This window comes from Theropithecus gelada, chromosome 4 (assembly GCF_003255815.1).
Source record: "Theropithecus gelada isolate Dixy chromosome 4, Tgel_1.0, whole genome shotgun sequence".
Taxonomy (NCBI): domain Eukaryota; kingdom Metazoa; phylum Chordata; class Mammalia; order Primates; family Cercopithecidae; genus Theropithecus; species Theropithecus gelada.
The window spans coordinates 18,685,278-18,713,046 of NC_037671.1; the positions used below are offsets into that span (position 1 = coordinate 18,685,278).

At 43.2% G+C, this 27,769-nt stretch overlaps 1 protein-coding gene across 5 annotated transcripts in view; it reads right to left on the minus strand.

Moving 5' to 3' along the window:
• DTNBP1 (dystrobrevin binding protein 1) overlaps window positions 1-7,926 on the minus strand; it is a 150,354-nt gene extending 142,428 nt beyond the window's left edge. For 3 of the 5 annotated variants that reach the window (XM_025384369.1, XM_025384371.1, XM_025384370.1), the window contains exon 1: window positions 7,695-7,920. In XM_025384369.1, coding sequence (XP_025240154.1) covers window positions 7,695-7,750 — 56 coding nt within the window. In that variant the 5' untranslated portion in view covers window positions 7,751-7,920. Of the gene's footprint in view, window positions 1-7,694 lie in introns of all 5 variants that reach the window. The other 2 variants (XM_025384372.1, XM_025384368.1) reach the window with 2 other exon arrangements.
• Window positions 7,927-27,769: the final 19,843 nt, after the last annotated feature.

Genomic DNA, 27,769 nt, shown 5'->3' on the forward strand with positions numbered 1-27,769 from the left:
TGCAATGGAGCAATCATAGCTCACTGCAGTCTCAAGCGATCCTCCCACCTTAGCCTCTCGAATAGCTGGGACTATAGGCTCACACCACCACACTCAGCTAGCTTTTAAAAATCCTTTGTAGAGACAGGGGTCTCTCTATGTTGCCCAGGCTGGTCTTGAACTCTTGGGCTCAAGCTATCCTCCCACCTCAGCCTCCCCAAGTGCTGGGATTTGAAGCATGAACCACCATACCCAGCCAAAAAACATTTTTAATAACAAAAACAATCTTTTAGGTATTCACCTTTTCTCACTACATCTTCTCCAAATAAATTGCCAATGTGCCAAATGCAGAAAAGAAACTGTTGAAGAAAACAAAGTAGCCGTAGGAAAGCTGGAAATAGTCATCTTTTTCCCTGCTAAAAAACAAACAAAGTAAAAAACAAAGTAGCTATAGGAAAGTAAAACAAAGTTAAAAAAAAAAAAAGTAAAAAAAAAAAAGCAGCTATAGGAAAGTTGAAAATAGTCATCTTTTTGCCTGCTAAACTTTCTTGTTTCCAACTATTGAGATGAAAAATACAAAAGATCAGATATACTTAAAGAAAGTAACAAAAAACCAAAAAGGTATTTTCTGAAATAACATCCTCAAAACCCAGAATTCACCTGAGATTAGCCCACTATTTTTATTCTGGGCTAACTCCAGTTCCTCTGGAGAACTTATTCTGTCCTGGAAACAACCCACTCATAAAGTCTGTTTAATGTCCCACAATATCATGACATGCTGTGAAGGGAATATTGATCCAGGGGGAATATTCCAGTTTCCTCAAATGTAAAATGGTAGTATTATATTCAACCATAAAGATGTGCCAAAATAATTCAACAACATTCCAAATGTGACCTTGGTGGCATTCTGGAAACTATAGAGCTAATTTCAAATGAAAGTTATAATAAAGGTGATCCCCATCAAGAAAGTTGAAAAACCAGTGTACTACATTACTGGGCTAAGGTGAAATAAAGTAGAGGTTCCCAATATGCCTACAAAAGGCTTGCCCAGCCCTATTCTTGGTCTTCTCCCAAGTACCATACACTCATGAACACATAAGTGCTGTGTAAGCATATTAAGATAGAGACTAAGTGAGCCATCTGACAATTATTTTCTACTGACAACTTTCAAGTTCAAAGCACTAAACCTCAAATTCGCCATAATGTTCAATAATTTTATTTTTAGATCTCTCCAACAACTTCACCTTAATTTGACACCAGCATATTTATGTCTTTGATCTTTGTAGAAAATACTAAAAAAATGGAGGCTTCTTACTGAAAAAGGGGGGTGATTCACAAAACTGCTTAGACAAAAAGTGTAAAAAGATGTAGATAAGCCTGGGCAACATGGCAAAATCCTGTCTCTACCAAATATACACAAATTAGCCAGGCGTGGTGGTGTATGCCTGTAGTCCCAGCTACTTGGAAGGCTGAGGTGGGAGGATTGCTTGAACCCAGGAGGTTGAGGCTGCAGTGAGCCACGAGCATACCACAGCACTCCAGCCTGGGTGACGGAGTGAGACCCTGTCTCGGAGCAAAAAAGAAAAGAAAAAGATGTACATAAACAGAATGATGCATTGAGTACTACAACGGCTGATGAGATCTGCCGGTGACTCAACAGGGTGGGGAACCTGCATGACGCTTCATTTATTTGTACCTCAATTTCCAACTGTCTACATCATTGGCTATTAGGAAAGGTGAGGACGATTGCTTTAAAGCACCACAGAAATATATGAATTAGCATATTTTGTCATAAGGCACATCCAATCTATTACATTTCACATCAGTGTTCATCAATTTTTTCTTTCTCTCAAGCGAGATCGGGGAAAAGCCAAAGCCTCAATCACACTTAAAACTGTAAATGACCTAAGGTCCAAAGCCTAAGAAATTCACACAAAAGCTGCTCAGACTCAGGAAAGAAAGATGAATTTAGACTATCTTCATCCTAATGCCTTTATCCTAAATCCCAAATACATGGCTTCAAGTTCTCACCTCTCACCTGAGTGCATCTGAAATTTCCAACTGCTTCTCAGCTGTCAAGCAGTTAGCTCACCACAAATTCACCGTTAACTGTTCCTTCTCTCTCAAACCTATTCTTAAATTCTTTAATGTTGGCATATGACACCATTTATCTAAGATACCTCCAAATTCACATTCTCAATTTCTGCACCTTTTTCATCTCCTACTGCTGTCTAATCCGACCAGTGCCTAACACATCCATTCCCTCCTTTAAACTTCTATCAGCACTGGCTCACCCTCTCACCTGGACCTTCATTACAGCCTCCTAAATAATCTCCCTCTACCCCATCCCCAATCTTCCTATCACAAGGCCTCTCACGTTATTCTTCCAGAAATACAGAAATATTTTTCCAGAACTACAGGTAGGCCATCTTCTCCTCAGCCTGATTTTTAGCCACAGAACTTATGGCCTTCTAGATATTCTAGACCTTCTGCTACTAGAACGAGAGTAAGGATCTTCCTTGCTATCTGGTTTGTTCTCTGCTATATCCCCAGTACCTGAAATAGTGCCTGCTACACAGTAAGCACGCAATAAATATTTGACAAATTAATTAAGCAAAGCATTTAAGATACTCTATTGTCAGGCACTAAACTTCCTTTCCAGCTTCATCTCCCAGGACTGCTTCCATCTCTGAAATGCGCTTATCCAAATCTATCGCAATTTCTCCTCATTCTTCAAGGCCTAGTTTTAGAAACCCCCTCCTCTTTGAAGCCTTCTGTAAATGCATCCTAACTAATGACTCTTCCTTCGGACTCACATACCACACTATTTGTGTATTTAACATTCTGTTCATTCTGCTTTGCTTTACATCAGCACCAGTCTAGGGCATCCGGTGGGCAGAGACTGTTTTAATCACCTTTGTACCTGCAGGATCTGGCCCAATATATAGACACTGCTTAGGAAAGACTAGGAAAAACTGAGCATATGGGCTCTCAAATCTTTTTTTAGCTTCTAAGAAAAAGGACACTTTGAGTGCCCAGTCTAGTGTCTGGCACTGGCACTTAATAGGAACTCAGTAGATCTTTATTAAATCTATTAAATCAAGTTGAATATTAAGATTCTTTTCATTTTATTAAGAAGATGGTTAATCCTGGAAAAGTCAACATTTCAAGCAACACTTCACCATTTAACACATGGTGGTTTAGATGACTGGCTCCTCCCATTTTGTGCAGGTTTTGGTAGACACTACAAGGACAGAAGAAGAGAGAATGAGGACACCTGGCAAGGGTGGAGGTGGGGGGCAGGGGCGGAGGTGGGGGGCGGGGGCAGTGAGGGCTTTGAGGGAGAAACACCCACTGTCTAGTTGCAACAATAGCAGGTTTTTTATCCCTAACCACAGGAACCCAGTGCATCACAAACAGGAAACACTAGCCTGTGACAGCCAGCTGTAAACCCATCAGTAAATCCGATTTTCAGTTCCCTGAAGGGTTTGCATGTCAAATACCTCAATCCTGAGGCCTTTGGTCATAACAGCTCAAAAGGTAAAAGTCAAAGACCAGAGTGGCTTCGAAGCATGTACTTCGGTATGTCCAAAAGTCTCCCCGAGAGCTCAAGCCAATCTCTGTAAAAAGGGATATTTTATGTGAACTCTCCAAAAAGCTCCAAGAATTCTGACTCAGTTAAATCAAATTACAACTCACTTTAGGTGAGGGGAAAAGATCTTTGAGTGAAGCTCAGAACCAGTCTTTTTCAGTCTGTGGCCTTCAGCTGGCCTACCACCCAATTAAGGCAGAAAGAATATGATGTAATCACTAGTTGTTCTCAATGTTGACATAATTGTTACTATGCATAAAAATTTACAAAAAAGGCCATAAGTCCATGGACAACCTAGAGTTCCTCCCAAACCACCGGTAATCTCTACACTGCCCTTAAAGAATAATGACCTTAAGCTGTACTTTTTCTAAGTTTGAACGGAATGTAGAAATTCATTCTCATTGGACATGATTTCACCACCAAGGTGACATTCTCTTATGAGACTGATAAGGAATTGTCCTATTTTACTAAAAATGAAAAAAAGTACGTTTGTCTAGAATTAGGGCCTTCATATGAGTTTTCAGAAAGTGAAAATGATCAGAGAAGCTCTGAAGAGAGGATGCTGCTCTGGGTGACAGCGGGCGGCTGGAGCTGCACTGGCCACACTGAAGGAGCCCAGAAATGCCTGAGGCCTTCCATTCAGTCCCTGGGGCAATCTGCACACCTGGCGTTTCCAATTATTTTAGAAGGCAGCTGCTCTGGTTTCCACACAATTGCTCTGCCACCAAGTGTTCTACAGAAACGCCAGGTCCAATGAGATAGCTCTGGGTGGCCAGGGTCATGTCTTTTTCATTTTTTTCTTTCTTTTTTAAGAGATGGGGTTTCTTTCTTTCTTTTTTTTTTTTTGAGATGGAGTCTTGCTCTGTCGTCCAGTCTGGAGTGCAGTGGTGTGATCTCAGCTCACTGCAATCTCCACCTCCTGGATTCAAGACACTCTCCTGCCTCAGCCTCCCAAGTAGCTGGGATTACAGACGCGCGCCACCATGGCCAGCTAATTTTTATATTTTTTAGTAGAGACGGGGTTTCACCACATTGGCCAGGCTGGTCTTGAACTCCTGACCTCGTGATCTGCCCGCTTCGGCCTCCCAAAGTGCTGAGATTACAGGCGTGAGTCACCATGCCCAGACAAGAGATGGGGTTTCTTTGTGTTGCCCAGGCTTGTCTTGAACTCCTGGGCTTAAGGGATCCTCCTGCCTCAGCCTCCCAAGTAGCTGGGACAACAAAATTGTTAGAAGATTCAATAAAGCTTCCCCATGTGGCTCTTTAAACAGTCATCTGTTTCAAAAATTGGTTTTTAAACAAAATTAATGTGTGAAACTTATCTGATCTGGATTTGAACAAATCAACTGCAAAAAGTCATTTCTAAAAACAAAAGAAATCTGATTATGGTCTGCATAATTGATAATATAAAAGAATTAGTGTTAATTTTATTAGCTGTGATATCAGCATTGCATTTATGGAATGTGTTTATTTTTTAGCGATGCAGGTCATGCCTCTTTAATCTTTGAATTCCACATTACCAATATATAATAAACACATGAATCCTGTGTTTAGTGTCATCGTTTCTCCTCATGGCAAAAATATTCAGTTATGTAAAGTAGGTCAATCTCAAGCTGAATATGGAAAAGTTTAATCGAACAGATTAGGTGTAGGAAATTGAGGACCTGAAGAAAGTGAACATCAGGCACTAGAGGTACGGGTCTACTGGGAGACTGACATCACTTGGAGATGAGTTATTTCTCCACCAGGTGACAGGCTAATGGCACAGACAGTCCAGTGGTTTGTCAGCTGAAAGTGACGTGTACAGGAGAAAGCCAACAAAGGACCTAATGAAGCCCTCTCAGGATATCTAGCTCCAAAATGGCCCCAGACTACGGCATCTTGAAGAAGTCAAGTCAGTTTCCAAGGGGTTCTAATCAGATCCCTTTGGCTTGTCTCTCCCTAACTAAACTCTAAACGTTTAGGGTTACCCTGATCTCCCAGGATGGTTTGTGCCCCGGCATTCCAGAGCCCAGTCCAGAATCTACATTCCGGGGTAAAACGCCTTCTTCACAAAGGTCAGGAGCATGAATGCTTCTGAGGCAACCATGTGACTTACAGAGTTATAGTAACTACAAGATGGGCTGTTATGCCATCAAGCAATTCCATGAAGTACTAACAGGTCACTCTCATGCTACAAATGGGCCATTTCAGCATCACACCAAAAGGTTTTCAATACAATAATTTACGCTCTGAAAAGAAGGTACTTTTACTAAATAGGAGAACAAAATGTAAGCATGCAAGCACACCCATCAGTGAATGACTCTGAGCATCCATAACTAACTTTCTAAACACCAAAATAACAAAAATGATTGACGGGTGTTAAGTGCTCAAGCGTTTGACAGTTTGTTGTTATTCAACGCCCAGTACGCAAATAGTATTAACATTCTTGTCCAATAAGATAAAATTTTGGCTAACAATCTTTCTCATTAGAAATTCCAAACAAGGCTGGGAGCAGTGACTGATACCTATAATCCCACCACTTTAGGAAGCCTAGGAGGGAGGATCGCTTGCACCCAGGAGTTGGGGGCTGCAGTGAGCTATGATAGCGCCACTGCACTCCAGCGTGGGCGACAGGGGGATAGCTTGTCACTTTAAAAAAAAAAAAAAGGTGTGGGGAGGGGTGGGCCGGGTACGGTGGCTCACGCCTGTAATCCCAGCACTTTGGGAGGCCGAGGCAAGCAGATCACAAGGTCAGGAGTTCGAGACCAGCCTGGCCAACACTGCGAAACCCGTCTCTACTAAAAAATACAAAAAATTAGCCAGGCGTGGTGGCGGGTGCCTGTAGTCCCAGCTACTCGGGAGGTGGAGGCAGGAGAATTGCTTGAATCCGGGAGGCAGCGGTTGCAGTGAGCTGAAATCAGGCCACTGCACTCCAGCCTGGACGACAGAGCAAGGCTCTATCTCAAAAAAAAAAAGGGGGGGGGGGGAGGTGGGGGGATAGAAATTTAAAACAGTATGAGTGAAAATGCCTCACATTCAGTGCATCCTCCAACAGGATTTGTAAGCTAAAGTTGAAAGATCCTTTTCAAAGATCTTTTTCATTTTAAAGGAATGAAAAAATTAAAACGAATTACGCACTAAGTAACACTACTGACATAATGCTTACTTCGTGTTTTACATGTTAATTCATTAATCCTTGTAATAACCTTTTAAGTACCATCATTATCCCCATTTTACAGTAGCGGAAACAGTACACTGAAGCAAGGCAGCTGAGTAACTACGTTTGGTTTAGTGGTTAAGCCAGGATGCCTAGGCAATGTGACGCCGGAGTCTCGGTCTGTGGTTCCCAGGCGTTGGTGCCCATTGGAATCCCCTGGGGATCTTTAAAACGCCGTCTCCAGGCACTCTGGTTAACAGGTATGGGGTGACACCTGGGCATCAGAACTCTGAAAGTTTCCCAGGTGATTCTAAGCAAAGTTTGGGAACCGCTGGGTATTAAAAGCATTCCTAGAGTTCTGTTGCTTCTCCTGCTTAAGAGTTCCTTCGCCGAGGCGCTGAGCTCACGGCAAAGGTAGAGAAAGAAAGCTAACGGGAAGGGGCGGCCAGCTTTGCCAAGGGTTAGGCCGCGGAGCCGAGCGTGAAAGCCGAGCCGCGGCGCGGAAGGCTCGGGCCGCAGGGTGCGCGCTGTTGCGCGGAGCGATCCGATCCAAGGAGGGCGGCGGGCTCAGCTCCAGGTGCGCACGAGCAGGTGTCAGCTGGGCCAAGGGGCGCAGGTCACTGTGCCGCGGGGACGGAAGCGGTGAGGCGCGCTGGCTTCTCACATGACTCCCCTCCAGGGCCCGGCTGATGCTGCCAGGAGGGGACCGCAGGGTCCCACACCCCCCAGGAGCTCCGCTACGCCGCCAAGCGCCTCCCGGTCCTGGGGGTGCGCGTCAGAGGCGGCCCGCAGGGACCTAAGTTACTTTGCGCCGCCCAACGCAAGAACGCCGGGAAGTTCGTTACTTTCCTCGGCGGGGCGGGGCGGGGAGGTGCGGGGCGGGACGGACCCCGGACCGAGGCGCGGGGAAGGGAGCGAGGCAGGGGCATCCCAGGCGCGGCCCGGCCCCCTCAGGTCCCTTTTCGTCACCCACCGTATACCCACCCGGAGGTGAAATCCTGCTGCACGCTCAGCAGCCGCTCACGCAGGGTCTCTAGCATTGCCACCGCCGCCGGTCTCCTCTCCTCAGGCCTCGGGCTCCTGCTGCCTCTGTCGCCCCCTGGGTCCCACGCCGCCCACCCCGCGCCCCGCACTCCCACTGCCGGCCCCGCCCCCGGTCTGCTCCTCGCCGCCGCGCCGCAGCCCCAGCCCCTTCCGCGTTCCCGCCCCGCGCGCGCCAGGCTCGCGCAGCCGCAGTGGACTGCGCCCGGCTCGGGCTGCGGAAAAGGGGCGGGTCTTCCCCCGGCAGAGAGGGCCAGTACCTGCTCCGCTCCTTCCTAGCCCGCACCAGGCCTTCTCGTTTTTGTTTTGTTTTGTTTTGTTTTGTTTCTTTAAAATGGAAGCGGCATCATGAAAGGATGCTTTAGCTCGAAGCCTCCTTTGAGGGAAGTGTTGGCTTTTACGGTTTGGAAGAGAATTGGATCTATCTCTTGCATAGGCGATGTGCACAAATCATTGCATGGATTCTAGGTCCAGGATCTGACCCCACTGGCTTTCACCTTGGATGAGTTAGTCAAATATTGAGCCTCGGTTTCTTCATTCAATAAATGGCAGTAATAGTCGACTGTCTCGACATTCTTACTTTCCACTCTCTCTTTACCCCCTCAGGCTTTTGTGCTCTACACACCAAAGGTGATCGTCTTTCGCGAGGCACCAGTGACTTCCATGTTGCTGGTGCCTTTTATTACTTCTCTGTCCTGATTTTTTCTCTACCTCTCAGTGGCTCTCAACGCAGTTTATCATCCCATCCTTAAAACACATTCTTCTCTTGCTAAGCACTCCATACTTCCTCTCTCCCTTCCCCTCCACCCCTTCTCCTATTTTAATAGCCACTCCCAAGGCTACATGCCCAGCCTCCCAGCTCTTTTCCAGATGTGTTGTTCCATAGGTGAGTCTATCCATTACCATGCTGTAACTTCTGTCAAGGAACCGATGACTCCCACATCTCTATTCTCTGCCCTGTACTTCCTCCCTCACCGTCAATTCATACCAGTTGCTTACTCATGTAAGCATGCATACAACATGTACCCAAAAGGCATCTCAGACCAACCTACACAAAATTGAAAATTTCATTCATTGCACGTTCACATTTAATCTGCTCATCCTGTATTTTCCATTTCAGGAAATGACACCACCATCCACCAAGTTGCACTTGAAATCACCTATGGTTCCCCTCTTTTCCTCATTCCCCATATTAACCCATCAAATCCAATCAACTTTACTCCTGACATATTTCTGGAACCTGCTCCTCTTTCTATATCTTCACTATATTTATTCTGGTCGAAGTCACCATCCTCTTTCAGTAGGAACACTGACAATTCTTCCAGATGCTACTCTTTTGCCATGCACACCCCTATAATCCATCCTTGACACAGCAGCCCGAGAGAGTTATTTAAAAGATCAATTGGATCACGTTGCTCCCCTGCTTAAAATCTTCCAATTGCCTCCTGGGCACTTGGAAAAAAATTCAAACTCCTTACCCCCTTAGCCCTAAAATTTGAACCTTTTCTGGCACTCTATCCAAATTGATTACTAGTCACCTATCATGTCCTTGACAATTAAGACATAATAGCCTCTTTTTTTTTTTTTTTTTTTTTTTTTTGGTATGTTCTTTGAAAATTCCAGGTTTATTTCCACCTGTAGTGTTTTCACAAAATTTTCTCCAAACTGTCCCTTGTCTGGCTCCTTATAAGAGTCAAATCCTAAATAGGATCACATTAGATAGATTTTTCCTTACCATTCAAGTTACACACCAGTCACTTCCTATCATGTAGCCTGTTTCTCAACTTAGTACACATTAGAAAATTTATTCAATAATTATTTGTTATTAATTTAGTTGTTTACAAATTTATTTTAAAGCCAAGACAAGGCATTCACCTCAGGTACAAAATTTACGGGAGCCAAAAAGCTCAGTAATCAAGATAAGTAATATTTTAATACGATATTTTAAAAATTCAAAATTAATGAAAAAAATCTGTGATGAACAAAATATCAAAATTTTAAATACACAGGATCTGTTAGGGCTGGGATTGGATGAGGCCAGTAAGGTGGGTAGCACAAGTACAGGCCCTGATGTAAACTGCTGTCTTATTAAGCTTTGCATCCCCAGCATTGAAAACAGTGAATGGCACATAACAGACACCCAGTCAATGTTGTTTTGTTGCAGGAGTTAAATAAGATAAAGGACTTAGCTTGTAGCTGGGGAACTACCTCTTCCGCACTCTTGATGTTTTCTTCCGTGGGAAGGGAGCTCTTCTGCTAACATAAAGAAGTACCCAGCCTTTCCTGGTGGGGAAAAGGTGACTATGATGATTAGTGAGCTAGGAAGTCAGGAGCTTGGTCTCATCGTCCTTTCTCTTTGTTGAGTGAAAACTTCCAACAAAGAGCATTCATTCTGCTACCTAAGGACAGGCTTGAAGGGCAACCCCATGCTTTTTGTGACTGGGCACTAGAAGTTCTGCTTGCCCATGAACATAAGCCATGTGTTCCATCAGTCTTCCTAGAAATAAAAGTGATGTTTTGGCCTCTTTATGGTGACTCTATTGTTTTATTTCTCAGTTTGCTCAGACAAATAAGAAAGAGGAGTGCTGTTTATTGAGCCTTCTTCTACCTTTCAGAAACAGTGCCTGGTACAAAGCAAGTGATCAAATGATCAGAGACAGGTCCGTTATTATCTAATAGATTTGAAAACCACAAGTACTGGAAAATATAACGTATTTTTTCTTTTATTTAATTAAACTCTACACATAAGCTTTCAATTTACTAAGTTTCATACATTCCAACAAAACACCAAATCCACTCAAAAAGACTCTTGCCTGTCACTAAAAAATAGCTTTACTGGTTGTGACTGATCATTTCTGTCTTGACCAATGCATTGTTTATTAGTCTGTGGCATGTTTGTGTTTGAGGTGCTTTCTGAACATTCTTAATCCCATCATGTCTATTAAATTCAAAAACAGTGAAAGTTTTAAAAGTGCTAATAAAAAGATAATGATTTAAAAAGTAAATGTTAAAAAAAATTAGAAAATAACTACTGTTGTAAATGAGTTGCTCAGGAGGAATGATTAAGGACCAAGAGTTGAAGCAAATGACATGTCGTGTTTACATAAGTAACCTAGTTTCAGTCAGAAAGGAAGTAGGAAGTAGGAAGATGGATTGGCAAAATGAAAAAAAAAAAAAGAAAAAAAAAAGCTTTTAAGTACAGTTTGAGAACCAACATCAATATGGTAGCTATTGACCTAATCTTAATTCAGGAATTGGTTGAGAGTTGATTGTTGTTTGTTTGGGGTTTGTTTGTTTTGTTTTAAGACAGAGTCTGCCTCTGTCACCCAGGCTGGAGCGCAGTGGTGCAATCTTGGCTCACTGCAGCCTCCACCTCCTGGGTTCAAGCGATTCTCCTGCCTCAACCTCCTGGGTAGCTGGGATTACAGGCTCCCGCCACCACGCCTGGCTAATTTTTGTATTTTTAGTAGAGACAGGGTTTCACTATGTTGGCCAGACTGGTCTTGAACTCCTGACCTCAAGAGATCTGCCTGCCTCGGCCTCCCAAAATGCTGAGATTACAGACATGAGCCACCGCGCCCAGCTGAGAGTTGATTTTTTGAGACCATATTAGTTGAGCCCAAGGAAATCTTTGGTGATACAACGTACGGGGCGAGCACCAAAGCTGCTAAGAAGTTCCCTGAAATAGTGTTTCCCTGACCAGCAGCAGCCGCATCATCTGGGAGCTGCTTGCAAAGGTAGAATCGTAGGCCCCAGCCGACCCTACTGAATCAGAATCTGAGTTTTATTAAGACCCCCCCAGGTGATTTTTATTCATGTTAACATTTGAGAAGCCCTACTCCCTGAGGAAAGGGAGTTTCCTGTCTCAACAGATTCTTGTTAGACACAAAGTGATAAATGAAGGTTTGGTGGAATTAGAACCAAAGAGGAAGATGCTATTAAAGAAGGGGCTATAGAACCCAGAAAAGCGCATACCGTTTCATTGGCAGAGGTCTTTTAGAGTAATTGGAAAGGCACTATAGTTAATTGCTTTGCAGGAACCTGATTTAGATTTGTAAAGATATTTACAGTGTGTTGTTATCATTTGTGATTTTTTTAAAAAGCCAACATGTAAATATTTTTGATATCTTTGCTTTTCAAGAGTTTAATGGTTACAGAAGAATCCACGTAAGAGCTGTAAATGTTTCTTGTGAAGCAATGAGTATTTCTAAGAATGGGGTAAGCTAGACAAAGCTGGAAAGGTGATATCAGCACGGCATTTTGAAAAGAAAAGCAGAGACAGAAATCAGGGAGGTGAAGGAGGGGAATTCCAACCCGAGAGAGCAAAGATTAGAACGCAGCTGAAGAACAGGAGAGAAGTGGGTAGTTAGAGGATATCAAGGTCGGAAGACAGAAGCTATAATAATAGATTTAGACGGCAATCACTGTCGGGAGTGACAGCAAGGTTGAAAATGAGTATTTCACCTGAGCTGAGCGGAAAGAGCAGTAAAAGGATCTCAGCTGCATCTATTTGTGTTCCAAAATTGTATCCCACTGTCATAAAATGACTGAGGACCTAACCTTGTCTTTTTGCTCAGATGAAAAAAGAAGGCACTACACCATTGCATTAAAGGAGGAAAACGTTTATTTTTTAATATGTGTTTAGATCTATATGATCTATAAAGATACATTAGAGGAGGAAAACTTTTATTTTTTGTTAATCTGTGGTTGGATCTATATGGTCTATAAAATATCCATAAACAACCAAGTGACTCCATTCATCAAAGTGTAGGGACTCTCCATGAGTAAAGGCAACCAGGTTCTGCACTTTTACAAATAGATGGTTCCCCTAGAGAGAATATATTTCAGAAATCACATCTTCTGAACCACTATGCCATAGAAATATCTTTGTGTGGTAAAACTTAATAACAAACTGAAACTCTTTAGTAAGAATTAGTGGCCCAAAAAAAAAAAAAGTTTGAGACAATGACTACCTATAGCTAACTATCAGGTCAATACATGCTGGTGGGGGAGCTGTAATAATTGATCATTATTAGGTTAAAATAATTGATGATTATAATTGCAGTGATAGTTCTCAAGCCTGGGTGCACCTTCAAATCACATGGGGAGCATTTTAGAAGTACCAGTGCCTGGCCTCAACTCCCCTCAGAGCATCTGGTTTAACTGGTCTGAGGTGACCAGTCTCCTTCATACGGTTTAAAAGCTTCCCTGGTGATTCTAATGTGCAGGCAGGGCTGGGAACCACTGAGCTAAGCAGAAAGACTTAAGCTGCCCTGCAGGGGAAGGCAACAATGACTTCAGCATCCGTGAACTTCAGGAGTCCAGGCTGTAGTTTGTCCTCACATTTCCCAGCTCATTGAAACAGGCACTAGCTCCATCACTTCATTGTACCCAAGCCCCTGCAGCCTCCACTTCTGCTGGCTGGTTCTGAAGGCAACAGTGTGAGGCAGGGGCAGAGGAGAAAGCTAAACCGGGCCTGGATAAGCGAGGCAGTAGCTGAGATGTGCTCGGGCTTCCCCAGGGGTTGTGTTTTGTTCTTTGTTTTTTTGTTTTGTTTTGGTTTGGTTTTTTTCAAAAATACCTACTCAGCAAAGAGAGGAAATCCAAGGACCAACTGTGCCTGGAGACTTAGCCAGGCCTCCTGGAAATGGAAGACTCTTGTTGCCAGTGATGGGGTTCAGAACATACTACTCCAAAATATGGTACCTGGGCATTTGAGAAAACCACAGAAGCAGGTTTTGTCTGACACACATCCCTTTCTCCCCTGAAGCAGGTCCTAAAACCCCAGACAGGATTTCCCGGCCTTGCCCTGTAGCAGGTCACATGAGCAGTACCCCATGTGAAAGTACCCCTCATTATACTTGGAAGAAAAGAGCCAAAGACCAAGAGATGCCAAGAAGAGTCTGAACAAACAAGTCTTGCTAAGTTTCCCTCTGTTTGTTACCACTAAGCCATACCTTTGTGTCTTCCTAGCAAACCTCTCCATGACTGTCCATTTTTCATCAAACCTAAGCATAAAAATACACAAGATTGCCTGTTCCTTTGGGTCTTCATTTCCTTATGAAGGCTCTCGTGTCACATTAAACTTAATAAATTTGTATGCTTTGCTCTTGTTCATCTTTTTGTTATAGGGGCCCCAGCCATGAACCTGAGATGGGAAGGAAAGCCATTTCTTCTCCCCTATACCATTGGGAAAACAACAAACCCTCTAGTATCCCAACAGGAGCTTTGGTAGCTGTCATTTCAGAGAAGCTGTCTTGTTTCCTCTCTGAGTGACTCCTCCAGTCCCATTTATCTTTCTGACTCTCCCTGCTTCTACTTTTTCCTCTTTCTACTCTGCTTTCCCATATAACATCGGCCACCTCATAGCTTCAGCTTAACAACTCCTCTCTCCAAGTCTCTTGGTTTCTGCCACTGCTACTGACTCTGCCCCTCCCTGGGCGATCAGAAGAAGGCTCTGAATGCTTTCCCCAGTCCCCTTCTACCCCAGAATGCCTCACATAAGCAGAATCCTCGTACCAGGCCGCCTCATGCTGTGCATGTCTGCCTGTATGCCAAGTACCACTCCCTGGCCAAGTCTACTGTGACCAGGGTTGCAGGGTCAAACCGTACAAAACACGGGCAAGAAGTGCTTTTGGCCTTTTTTCTCGCTTAGAAGGGGACTCTGAGGGGCTGTTTCTGCAAACTTGCAAGGGGGTGAATAAACCTATAATGGCTAAATTCGAGATAATGTATTCAGTATATTACCTGGTAATGTTTTCACTTGTGTTGCTTCAATTCAGAGGTTTAGACAAAATAAATGGGAAGTTTTCAAACATTGCCTTTGTGATCTGCTGAGAATCTCAACAATGGAAGGAGGGAAGTAAAGTAGTTCTTATGTACAGAAATATTGGGTTCCGTTGCTTCTATGTATTATCTCTGTTTATACACAAATAGAAGTGAACAGATGTACCTGTTGTCTTAATAAACCATTTTTTATGCCAATGAGGAGTTTGTGGCATATACTGGATAGTCTAGTCCTCTGCTATCAGAATTCTGTTCTTGAAATGAGTCTGATTACTTTCCTCGTGCAACCCAAATTAGCACCACTCACCACCCACTGCTACCTAGAGAGGAAGCATGGCATTGAGGGGGAATTAGCTGATCGATGGAGGACTTTTAATAAAACCTCAACTTTTGAAAATAGTGGAAATGTCAAAGGTGAAACAGTATCTAAAAGCAGGATGCTCATCCTTCCTCCTACCGCCTTGTTCCACCTGGAGGCTGCAGTGAAGAGAAAACACGAGGCCATTAAGCAGAGCATGACAGGGAAAGGGAAGGGAAGAACACAGGCGCACACCCCATCTCCTGATTTCCCATTGCTTCCTATTGTTCATCCTTCTGTCAGGCAAGGCTTTTCTCCTTACGGTTTTCTGCAGTGTCACCTACTCAACAAAACCACATAGTTAAGGTCCCACCTATGCTGGGTACTCTACTAGATGCTGACATAGTAATGGTATTAATATAATATTAAATTATTGTTATACTAATGATGATGGCTATTATTTACTGAGACCTCCATAGTGCCAAACAGGATTCTAAGCACTCTGCACATATCATTTATCCCCTTTTACAGATTAGGAAATAAAGTCCTGCAAAACACATACCAATAAGGTACTGAAGAGCTTCTGATCTAGAGATGAGACAATATCCACAAGGTGATTAGTGTTTTAAATATGGCTGTGACGAGCTGGGTGTGGTGGCATGTGCCTGTAGTTCTAGCTACTTGGGAGGCCGAGGTGGGATAATTGCTTGAGCCAGGGACGTCAAGGCTGCAATGAGCCATGATCATGCCACACACGATCTAGCCTGGGCAACACAGCGAGACCCTGTCTCAAAAAACATTAATAAATATGTCTGTGACTGCCCAGACGAAGAGTGACTCACCTTGTCTTTGCTTTGGAAGAAAGAGTCATCAAAGGGAGTCCATTGCTGGGACAGCCTTCAGAAATGTAAGTATCTCAGCACACACTCTGGAAGGTGCCTGCAACTGCTGTGGTGAGGTTTGGGCATCTGGGCCAGCCTCCAAAGCCAGCTAATGCCACCTGGTTATGTGAAAGTCAAGGCAGCTGAGCCAGTTCAGCCCCTCAAGCCTTTAGGAGGGTTAGCCAGGGCATCGCCTCCCTCACAGACTGGCAAGACCCTGAGGAAGGGGAGACAGAGAAGACAGAGAGTCCACCAGAGCAAGGCAAGAGTGGGCAATGCCCATGCCAGGCACCTAAGCCAGGTGCTCTGCCTCCTGGAAGAGAGTTGGGAGAGGATTACATAGCCCTTGGCTGGAATCCAGCTGTGGAGACTGAGGGGGAGGTGGGCAGGGGACTCCCTTTCATGGGAGCAAGAGGCTTCCCAGGGTGCATGGGAATCAAAGACATGGGTGCGTGGAGGGTGAGCAGCCCCGGCTCTGAATGTGAAGAGGAGACAGGCTCTGGCTGGGAAATCTGTGTACCTGTTGGCCAATCTGAATACCCTGCTTCTCATTTAGTCATAGACATCACCACCAAATCCTCACCCAGCCTCACTTCCTCAAATCAGAGGACTAAGGCACTGCCTATCTGTCAACTGTTGAAACAGGATAAATTGCATCTTGTAGGTTAGCCGGGGAGGAGTGGCAAGTCAGAAATGTGTTACTGTCCCCATGCCATCTTGCTCATACTCCAGCAGGGTAGTCTGGGAAGTGTGGGTCATGCCATTTTCTCTTCTTAAAATGCCTTGTCTATTCATAAGGAACCATAAACCATCCTGTCTTCATCTTTTAATATAGAATATTGCCACTAAATGTTTGTAATACTTTATTGCATTTTCATGATTGCAGCTCTAAATCAAATCAAATCTGGGAGCTTGTGCCACAGACCAAATGATATTCAGCTAAAGATCAGAGATTCAGCCTTCAAATTGGTCCCTCTTTCCCTCCTCACTGTCATTTCTTTATGTTCTTTTTGCATTTGAGGCAAATGCATTTCACCCAAACCTGAGGATGCGTTCTGAGAGGGATGCGAGTTTCCATTAACTCCCTATTTAACATCCATCACTACATTTAACCTCTCATATAAAGTCTCCAGTTCTTTGCCCTAAAAATAGCTAGGGGCTGAAATGGGAATCAAAATGAGGATTAGTGTCAGCTGTGGTTTCAAGTATCAGAAATCCACTGATGGTAAATGCCAGTCAATTCCCCTTGCTCTCCTTCTGCTTGCCTTCACATCCACCCTGCGGGGCTGCGTCCAGACACCTCCCCAGTCTTCCTAACTGGGATTCATCCACATTAATGAACACTAGATAGAAAAACCTCAGTGGAGTGCTACTTACCCTTTAAAAATTTCTGGAAAATTGGTCAATTTTCCTTTGGAAATTTGACCTTGCACAAATCTTTTGTAAAATAAAATTATAGGCTTCCTGTCAACAAACCCGATACAATGTGCCTTACCAACTTTTAGTATAAATGCAAAACTGAAATGGTTTATGCTACATATATCCTGTTGAAATGAAACTTTAAGTTCTAGCAATTTAAAATAACACACCAAAGTCTTTTGTTCATTTCTCACAAAATCTAAACACATAGACACACACATTCACACCACACATTATTTAAAGAAGTAGAAAGAAGTGGGTTGCAATAGAATTCTCTGCATTGGTATTCACGTCTTTTTATTTAAACTTAATGGGGTCATGGCAATGTGGATTTTTTAAAACTTAGTTTATTGCGACCTACTGATACTTGAGTTCTACGTCTTCTATTTTGCCCAGCAGTGAAATTAAGCTTTTCATTTCCAGATGGTAAATTAATGGCACAGTTCTTAGTTGTGAACTTTAGCTTATGTGTTCATTTGACTAGAATAAATGAATCCAGAGAACTCCACTGTTAGTAGCCAATTAGTCATTAAGCAACACACAAACTCAAGTAAGTCGCTATAATACCAGATGGTGACCTCATGGTACATTTGCTCTCTTAGCCTGGAGGTCGGCATTTGGGAAACTGCCATGCTTCTTAGTGGCATTAAGTTTCGTAGAGTTCAGAGCTAGAAGGCCATGTAGAGATGAATTAATCCTCTCATTTCACAGCTGAGACTATTGCTTCTGCACATTGGGTGCATAGATGCCAGCTGCCAAAAATAACTCTTCATTTTTACTCTGTTTTTAAAATCTACATTGTTTGCCAATAAGGAAAAGTGAGGTACAGAAAGATTAATGCCATCAAGTGGACATTTAAAAAATTCGCAATCTGGCTGGGCACGATGGCCTGCTCTTGTAATTCCAGCACTTTAGGAGGCCGAGGTGGGTGTATCATTTGAAGTCAGGGGTCCGAGGCCAGCCTGGCCAACATGGTAAAACCTCGCCTCTACTAAATATACAAAAATTAGCCAGGCGTGGTGGCAGGTGCCTGTAATCCCAGCTACTTGGGAGGCTGAGGCAGGATAATGGCTTGAACCCGGGAGGCAGAGGTTGTAGTGAGCTGAGATCCCGCCATTGCATTCCAGTCTGGGAGACAAGAGTGAGGCTCCATTTAAAAAAACAAACAAACAAACAAACTCAATCTGCAAAGCTGGAGTAATTTTGGGTTTAAATTCCAACAGTCATCTTGGTTTTCTAACAGTCCTTAACCTCATGATTAGCCATATAGATGATTTAAGATCAAAATACCATCAGGCTATAATCTCACTTTTTATATTAATAGAAACAGCAATAAGATACATTCACGGAAGGGGACATGCAGTTCCATTTTTTACATTGAAAAGTCATCATGTTACAGTTTTGCAAATGTGCTCACACACATGCACACACGGAGTCCAGTTTGATTTAAAGCTCCAGCCTGGTTTCCTTCCCTTCAGAGGCTCAGGCCTGACCTAGGCTTTCTCGACCCTCTATGGAGAGGAGGACTACAGTAGAACTAGCCTGTGCTTTCACTTTTGTTCTTCTTCCCTCTTCTGGTTTTAGCTTCTCTCAGTGTGGCAGGGAAAGGACACACTGCAGAAAACAGAAAGAAGTTTTGCCTAACTGGGCATGTGATAGCCTCTGCAGAGAGCCCCAAGGTGACTCCCTCTCCCACTCCCATCTGCAGTTTCCTGACCTAGGTAATCTGACCCCTCTCTTACCCGCTTAGCCTCTAGTTACTGAGGTGCCCTTGACCAGCAGACAGCCTTCTGATAGGAATACCTCAGAGGAGCTGCCAGTTGCTCATTGCCCCCAGGAGAGGGTAAGGTATCCTTGGGTTTGTTTATGAGCCCTGGTGAAACCCTTGTTTATCTGTACCCCACGGAGACACGGGATTGGAGCCAGTCAGTTAGTAAATCAGTCAGACTAAATAAAGACACAGAGACAGACATGATAAAAGCCACTGGGCATCATTAAGGGCTTAACCAAATTACATGTGTGTGAGATGAATCTTGGCTTGATGATGGAACTGCCCACGCCAGATTGCTTAGAATCAATCCAACCAGCAGGATCTCAGAGTATAAATGATGCATTTTGCACAGTGTACAATCTATGAAAAAGTGGGGCTCCCAAGTTTCTTCTCAGGGTTTAGAGACCCAAGATGCATTTTCCCCCAAGCAACAAAGTTATAAATGGTGATTCAGGAGCAAGGCCTCTTCTACAGAAGGCTGTTTCACCCCTAATGTGGCTGAATGACCATGGGAGCCTGAGTTCTAGGCCTAGAAGTTGGGGACCATGTCCTTCCTGGAGAGATTGAGAAGAAAGTGCTCCTCCCCTTTACTACAGCCAAGGTCAGCTTTAATTGTTTTCGTCCACTCCAGGGGCTCTGAACCTCCATTTGTCCTAAGCTCTTGCACTTCCCCTGGGTCAGCCCTGACTTCTCTAGAGTTCCAAAATCATCAGCTTTCTTCATTTCCTTATTCAAACCCTGTTGCCTCACTGAGACCAACAGGAAACCAAACAGAATTAATTAGTTCAAACTAACATTTGATTTTCTAGTAGCCTTTTCCTTTCTATAAGTGCTTAGGTCTTTGTAAAAGGGTGCTTCTGTGTTTGAAATATTACCTGGCTATAGGAGTTTGGAGGATTCAAGTGGGCTACAAGATAACAATAAATCTATTATTCCCAAGTGTTGTCTCAGACTATAATTATGCCTCTGTCTCAACTGCCTCTTAGCTTCTTGGGGCAAAGCAAGCTCACTTCTGGTTTATCAGGCAATACAGCAGCATACTACCATCCACATACCTGCTGATTTCTGCCACAGAGGCAGGATGCTTCATTTCACCACTGCGGTTAGAGTTCTTGCATGTTGATACTAACTTATGTCACAGATGCATGTTGCTTTCAGTAGTCCATCACCCTTTAACTTTCTTAGGGCAAAGCACTCGTTTGGAGGAATTACCTCTCTCCCATTGGATTATATTCCAGTGGAATTTTCAATCATGGTGCTCATTCTTTCTGTAGCCAATGGTCAGGCAAACCACTAGGGTAATTGCTATTTTCTTCCTTGAACTGAATGATGTAAAGACTGAAAATCTAGTGGGGATGTCCAGACAAGACCGTTTGGTCATTCCTGCCATTGGGAACTTCCAGAGATGCCTGGGCCTGTCCTTTTTGAATCCATTTTTTTTTTTTTTTGATCCTTCTGTGCCCCATGTCCTTCCCAAAGAATTCCTTCTTGTTGAAGTTAGCCAGAATTGGTTTCCATTGCTTGATACAAATAACACTAACTGATACAGTCCTCTGCTTCCTCTGTTACTCTGTCTGTCCTTGAACGTAGGGACAAGATCTCAAAAAGAAAGACATACTTTATATTCCACAGAGGGACCTCACTCCTACCCCAAGCTCTATCTCAATACTCCAACCCCAAAGCCAAACCTAGGAAGCCCTTGGAATGCTTTGGTGTTTTTCTTGTTTGATTTCTAAAGGTTTGTTGGACCCTCAGTGGAGTGTGGTTTGCCTTTTCTCTGTGAATGATGAGGTTGGGATCTTCCATCTCCTCCCAGCAATCTTAGGAGCCACTCTCCCCACATTCCACTCATTTCTAGCCAGCCATGTTTCCCCAGAATTTACTTAGCAGATTTTATTGTATTTGTCTGCAAAGCTTTGGTTATACTTGTTCACCCAAAGAAATCTGTTATTGGTTGAATTCCTAACAGTGTAATAAAATGAACTGAAAAACTTCAGGCTAAGTAGGATGCTTCTTTGCATCATTTCTCGATGAAGCAGAAGACAAAATTGTTTAGAGATGCTACAAATCTAAATAAGTGCAAGTTTCATTAGCCTCTGTCCATAAACATGCTTGCTAGAAGCCTGCCATTTATTCAGTATATTCACATTACTAATTACATTACCTTTGTATTTTGAAACTAGTGTCAACTGCCTAGAATCCCTGGGTGAGGTTAAGGTGTTTCCTGACTGGAATATCTTTTTGCGGTTACAGGCAAAATTCTCTTGATGAGTAGACCAAGCATCTACATTCAAAAATTGTAACATTTATTGAGCACATACTATGTACTAGGCAGTATCTGCATTTTTATGGAAATCATCTCATTTCGTCTTTAGCAGACCTATGAATAATGTCCGTCCTATTTCGCAGCTGAGGAACCAGAGAGACGACAAAACCAGCTCATGTTCAAGAAGACTGAAGGGTGAAGTCAAGAGTCAAAATCAAGCAGTCTGATGTTAGTGCTACACTGCTTTTCCAAGAAGGAAGGGAATGGATGTTTTCATACTGACCTTTGTCGGCTTACAATAGGAGATTACCCACTTGACCCAGGCTTTCGATTCTTCAGCAAAATTAACTATAAAGTATAACCAAACATTTCTAAGTTTCCAAAATGAAAATGTTTTGGGGTGAGTTGGCTATGTGATAGGTGATGTCCAAAGGTGGTCCCCCAATCAGCTGTGTACCCCAGTTTTCACCCCCTGGTGCAGTCTCCTCCTATTGAACCTGGGCTGGCCCTACGGCTTGCCTTTTAACTTACCAAAGTGATGCCTGTGTAACTTCTGAAGCTACTTTATAAGGAGCCTGGCAGCTTCTATGTGAGTCTCTTGAAAAGCTCACTCTGAGGAAGAAGTCTGAGACCAACATGCTAGGAGGAAGCCTAAACCAGTCACATAGAAAGATCACATGGAGAGAGAGAGAGAGAGAGAGAGAGAGAGAGAGAGAGAGGAGTTATGTGGCCAACCATCTGCTCTTCCATCCATCCCGGCTGAGGCAGATTGCAGCTGAGCTTTTAGATGACTCTAGCCTCAGATGCCATCTTACTGCAGTCACATGAGAGAACCCAAGTGAGAACTGGTTGGCTGAGCTCAGTCAAGCATTAAACCACTAGAGATAATCATCACCATTTTAAGACATTCAGTTTCGGCATAGTTTGTCATGCAGCAATAGATGTCTGGAACAGTTGCCAAATGGAAGACAGACTCACACACGTTGAGACTATACTTTGTGTCAGATCTGGTGCTATTTTCTTTACATATATCATGGGGTAAAATGATGAACATAAAATGTTGGCACATTTTCTACCACATCACCTTCCCGTATTGACAAGGAAAACCCCATAATTTCCAGTTTAATTAAAACTCCCTTATCTGCCAAACTTTATCCTCCCAAATAAACCATTGGTCTTTCTCTCTCAGAATGGTTTCTGTATACTTGCGATGCAGATTGACCATAGAAAAACAGACTCCCAGAGACTAGAATTGAAGACAAAGGACTTCCTAAAGAGGCAAAAATCACCTTTATAATAAAGACAAGAAAGAGATGGAATGGATAGATGGGGAGTGGGTCAGGAGTGGCAGAAAAAGCAAGGAAGGGTGGAGAATGTTCTCTGGTAGTAAGGTAGATAAGGAACTCCAGAGGCTGCTGACATGAGTGAACTTGGTGATGAAAAAACAGCAATGAGGAATATTGCAGTTGATTATGAATTGGATTTTCTTCAGTGTGGAGAAACTTGAATAAAACTGGAATTGTTTCCCCCGATTGGTTGCCTGAAAAGTCTGTGTTTCTCTGGGACTGGACTACACAGGTTGTGGTTTCAGTTAGGCTTAGATGCATTATCATGTCATGTAACCTTTCAATAATATCACGAAGCATGTCTTCTTGCCCTTGTTTGACAGATTCAGAAACTCAGGTTGAGACAGGTTAAGTACCTTGTTTAAGGTCATACAGTAACAAGCAGTACAGCCAATTTTTTTTTTTTTTTTTTTGAGATGTAGTTTCGCTCTGTCACCCAGGCTGGAGTGCAGTGGCGCGATCTTGGCTCACTGCAAGCTCCGCCTCCCCGGTTCATGCCATTCTCCTGCCTCAGCCTCCTGAGTAGCTGGCACTACAGGCGCCCGCCACCACGCCTGGCTAATTTTTTTGTATTTTTTAGTAGAGACGAGGTTTCACCATGTTAACCAGGATGGTCTCGATCTCCTGACTTCCTGATCCACCTGCCTCGGCCTCCCAAGCCAGTAATTTTAACCTAGGTTTGTTGATTCCAAAGTCCATGATTTCCCACTTCACTATTCCAGAGTAACTTCCCTGACATTATAACCTTTGTTCACAGTATCATCCTTTCTTCTATTGCTGAACTCACTTCATCTCGCATAAAGGCAGTGTCATTGGAGGAGGGGTGAGTGGGGCAGCAATGACCCATTTATACGATTTTTTTTTTTTGAGACGGAGTTTTGCTCTGTTGCCCAGGCTGGAGTGCAGTGGCGCCAAGTGCAGCTCATTGAAACCCCCGCCTCCCAGGCGCAAGGTGATTCTTCTGCCTCAGCCTCCTGAGTAGCTGGGATTGCAGGCACCCACCACAACACCCAGCTAGTTTTTGTATTTTTAGGAGAGATGAGGCTTCACCATGTTGGCCAGGCTGGTCTCAAACTTTTGACCTCAAGCGATCTGCCCACCTTGGCTTCCCAAAGTGCTAAGATTACAGGCGCGAGCCCCTGTGCCTGGACTATATGAATCTTATATGTGCCATTCCCTGAATTTTCTAACAGTTTCTACAAGCAGGTTTTTAAAAATGGCACATATTGTGTCAGATAACGTAATTTCTTAAAAGTCTGTTATGTGTTCTTTATCATATGCAATTCTGTTATGATGTATTAAGTGTTAAAGCAAGATGGCACCTACAAAGAAGATAACATCCTAAGGTTATCTTGGAATGATACCTTTTAACAATAAGAGCTGCTGCTTCTGTTTATTATAAACCTAGATTTAAAAAAGACTTGACAATAAAAGATTGGGTTTTGATTCCTTCTCTCTTTTTGGTGACAGCAGTTGCTCACGAACCTTTCCCATCAGCTTCCTATCTATTTCCGTTTAAAAGGGAACAAAACTGTTTAGCATTCTCCTGGCACACTTGTGTCAGAATGCAGGTATGCTGCGCGGAAAGAGATACAATATCTTAGTCTGTTATGATAAAAATATTCATCCTGAATTTCCATGACAAAAAAGTACAACTTTATTTCTAACTGATCGTATGCATTTCCTATTTAACATATAAAATTATGAAATCTGAAATTTGCTGCTCAAACAGTAGCATATATACAACAGCAAATCATGATTATACAGAAATGCATACCTGGTGTGTCCTCACAGTCACCTTCTGCCAGTTTCACCTCCAGGAACACAGGCCAGATAGTAGCAGGGAATTTCACACCAGCCAATCCGACTAGATAACAGTTCTGATTTTCTAATTAAAGATTTGGGAGAAATGCTAAAATAAGAATTGGCAGTTATTTGTGAATCTCAGCTATTTGTGTTTTCCCTATACCCCATCTCTAAGCTTTTTAGACAGATGTCAGTATTTAAAAAAAATAACAGGAAGAAAGGTAGTACAGAGGCGGTAAGAGAAAATGGGCTTTGGTTGACCCTGGATCTCTCTTTTACTGGACAACTGACTTTGGGCATTTCCTGAACATCTTTGAGGTTCTGTTTCGCTACCTCTAAAATGGAGGTAAATGTGCTTATTGTGAGTGTTCAAATGACGCAATGGGTGATGCTATGTGTCTGGTACCAGCAACATAGGAGGAGGACAAGAATCCAAAGCTTGCTTCCTCTGCAACATCGGAAGCAGAAAGATGAGACTATTCATTCCATCCTGCAGTCTTAAGGGTTATATCTATCACTTTCTTAAATTTACTAGTAAATAAGCCTCTTCAAGCACACAAAAGCCCGCCAGATGTAGGACCAGAGAACAGCACTTAATTTCAGGCTCCAGTTAGGAACTCATTGACTTTTCCAGACATCAGTCACCCCAGGAAAGAAAATATGAACAGCAATATTCGGCCTGAAAGTAGTTGTAGGGCCAGGTGCGGTGGCTCATGCCTGTAATCCCAGCACTTTTGCCCAGGCTGAGGCAGGCGGATCACTTGAGGTCAGGAGTTCAAGACCAGCCTGGTCAACATCTCTACTAAAAATACAAAAAAAATTAGCCAGGCATTGTGGCATGTACCTGTAATCCCAGATACTCAGGAGGCTGAGGCAGGAGAATTCCTTGAACTTGGGAGGCGGAGGTTGCAGTGAGCCAAGATAGCACCACCGCACTCCAGCCTGGGCAACAGAGCAAGATTCCAAAAAAAAAAAAAAAAAAAGAAAGAAAGAAAAAAAAAGAAGGTACTTATAGGGCTGTTGTAAATATTAATGTACAATCAATGATCTTTAAGTGCTTTGAAGAATTGTTCCATGTAATAACAAAGCATTTATCATTACATACAGAAAGAATGCTTATAAGGTGTGAGAGGTTTCTTTTTTTTTTTTCTTTTTTGAGACGGAGTCTTACTCTGTCACCCAGGCTGGAGTGCAGTGGTGTGATCTCGGCTCCCTGCAACCTCCTTCTCCTGGGTTCAAGCGACTCTCCTGCCTCAGCCTCCTGAGTAGCTGGGATTAGGTGCCCGCCACCATACCCAGCTCATTTTTACATTTTTAGTAGAGAACAGGGTTTCACCCTGTTGGCCAGACTGATCTCGAAATCCTGACCTCAGGTGATCTGCCCATTCGGCCTCCCAAAGTGCAGGGATTACAGGCTTGAGTCACTGTGCCCAGCCAAGAGATTTCTTCTGCAACAGTCCACTGAGGCCTGCAGTATTGTTACAATGGTATTGTCCAGTGACATTTGACACAGGGCCACAACCTTCTGAGAAAACAGTTTCATTAAAAAGAGGAAATGACTTTCTTTTAATTTCCAACTTTTATTTCAAGTTAGGGGTACATATACAGGATGTGCAGGTTTGTTACATAGGTAAACAAACGTGTGCCGTGGTGGTTTGCTGCACACATCATCCCATTGAGGAAATGACTGTCATGTGGGCATACACTTTGTGGTCCTACCTGTTTGCTGTTGGGTTTTTTGCTCATTCAAACTGGTAAACTTACTGAGGCTCATTCTCTGCTTGGATGACAGGACAACACGAAAGACAGCTGTAATTTTATTCACCTATGTTAGGGAAGACTTTCAACCTTTCTGCCGAGTTGTGGAGCTCTGGTTCAATCTTAGAGAAAGGCAGCATGGTGGAGTGGGGCTTGGAGCCAAGGTGACTTGAATTTCCCACAGGCTCCATCACCCATGAGCTGTGTGACCTCAGGCAAGTCAATGAACCACTCTGAGCCTGTTTCTTCATCTGTAAAACAGAGATAATAACACAGCATCTTGCAGGAGTTGTGTGAAGATGAAAGCTTTAGGTACATGAAGATACAACATACAGAAGAGTTTGGTACATAATAGGTCCTCCTAAATGTCCAGGAGTGCACAGAATAGTTATGTATAAATATTGTTTTTGAAATTAAAAAATCAGAAGATAAATTATGCTGATGCTAACCCGCCCACATTATGGATGATTAGTTTGGATTCGGGATCAGATGTGGAACATCTTTTGAAACATATGCAGGGCAGAGAAATTAACATTTGAGTGCCTGGAGAATCTTAAATTTTCTAATCCCTGACTTCTGGTATAAAATTTGCAATACAGTGTAAATTTTTGGTATGCTCCCTTTTCTTTTGAACTTACTTACTTTTAATGAACAAACAAGCCCACAGCATCATCTACAGTATTGGTAATTACAGCTACTAGGAGATGGAACCATAAAAATGAATCAGGAACTCTAGTTAGCAGAGGGAAGCCTAAGTCCAGAAGCTGACATAGTGAAGCTTCTAAAGATGACATAGGTGACTGATGTTGCTGCAGTGTGATTAAATGTTTATTTAGTCTGAAGGAAGTGGACCTCAGCCAAAAAGGAAGGATGGCATAGTTATCTCACCCATTTGCTAAATCAAAATTAAAGAAATTATCTAGGGCATTCAGCTATTCTCTTGAGAACATAACTATTTCTTAATTACCTAACTAGAAAACTCATGTGTCTCTGGAGAATTCTTAGGAAACATTACAGAGAGTTTATGTGAACTGCAGCCTCTGGTGGCAAATGCCCCAGAGTGATTCTCTCACTTGAAATGAGTTCTCAGGTTCTGATGCAGCCGATCATCCCCTGGCAGCTTTTCCCTCCTTCCTGTCCCTTTCTACTACCACTAATCTAAGCAACTTCCCAGTTGGCCCCTGCCCCCACCCTCTCCAGAGTTACCTTCATGAAGCACAGCTCTAATCACATCAGTCTGGCTCAGACACTTTTAACGGCTCCCCATGCCCCACGTGACAAAGTACAAACTCCTTCAAACGATATTTAAGGTCTTCCATGATCTGACCTCAACTTACATTGAAACCTCATCTCATAGGTCTCCTTTATCACAGCCCTTATTCTTATCCTCATTACTAACCTCATGCATTCATTCAACAAACATTTTTAAAGTGCCACAAATCCAGCATCGTGATGGAGGATGAGCAAGACGCAGCCTCTGCTCCAGGGAGCTCAGAGTCTAGTGATGGGTTGGACAAGCAAAAGAGTGTTACTGAATAAAGTGCTGTTATACTTATTTGCTGAACATCCAATGAATATTTAACAAGTGCCTTTGATGTGCCAGTAACACACAAGCACACAGGGCATGGGTGTCTAACTTTTCTTAGAGTCAGCGAAAGCTTAAAAGAGGAAGTGGCATTAACCGAAT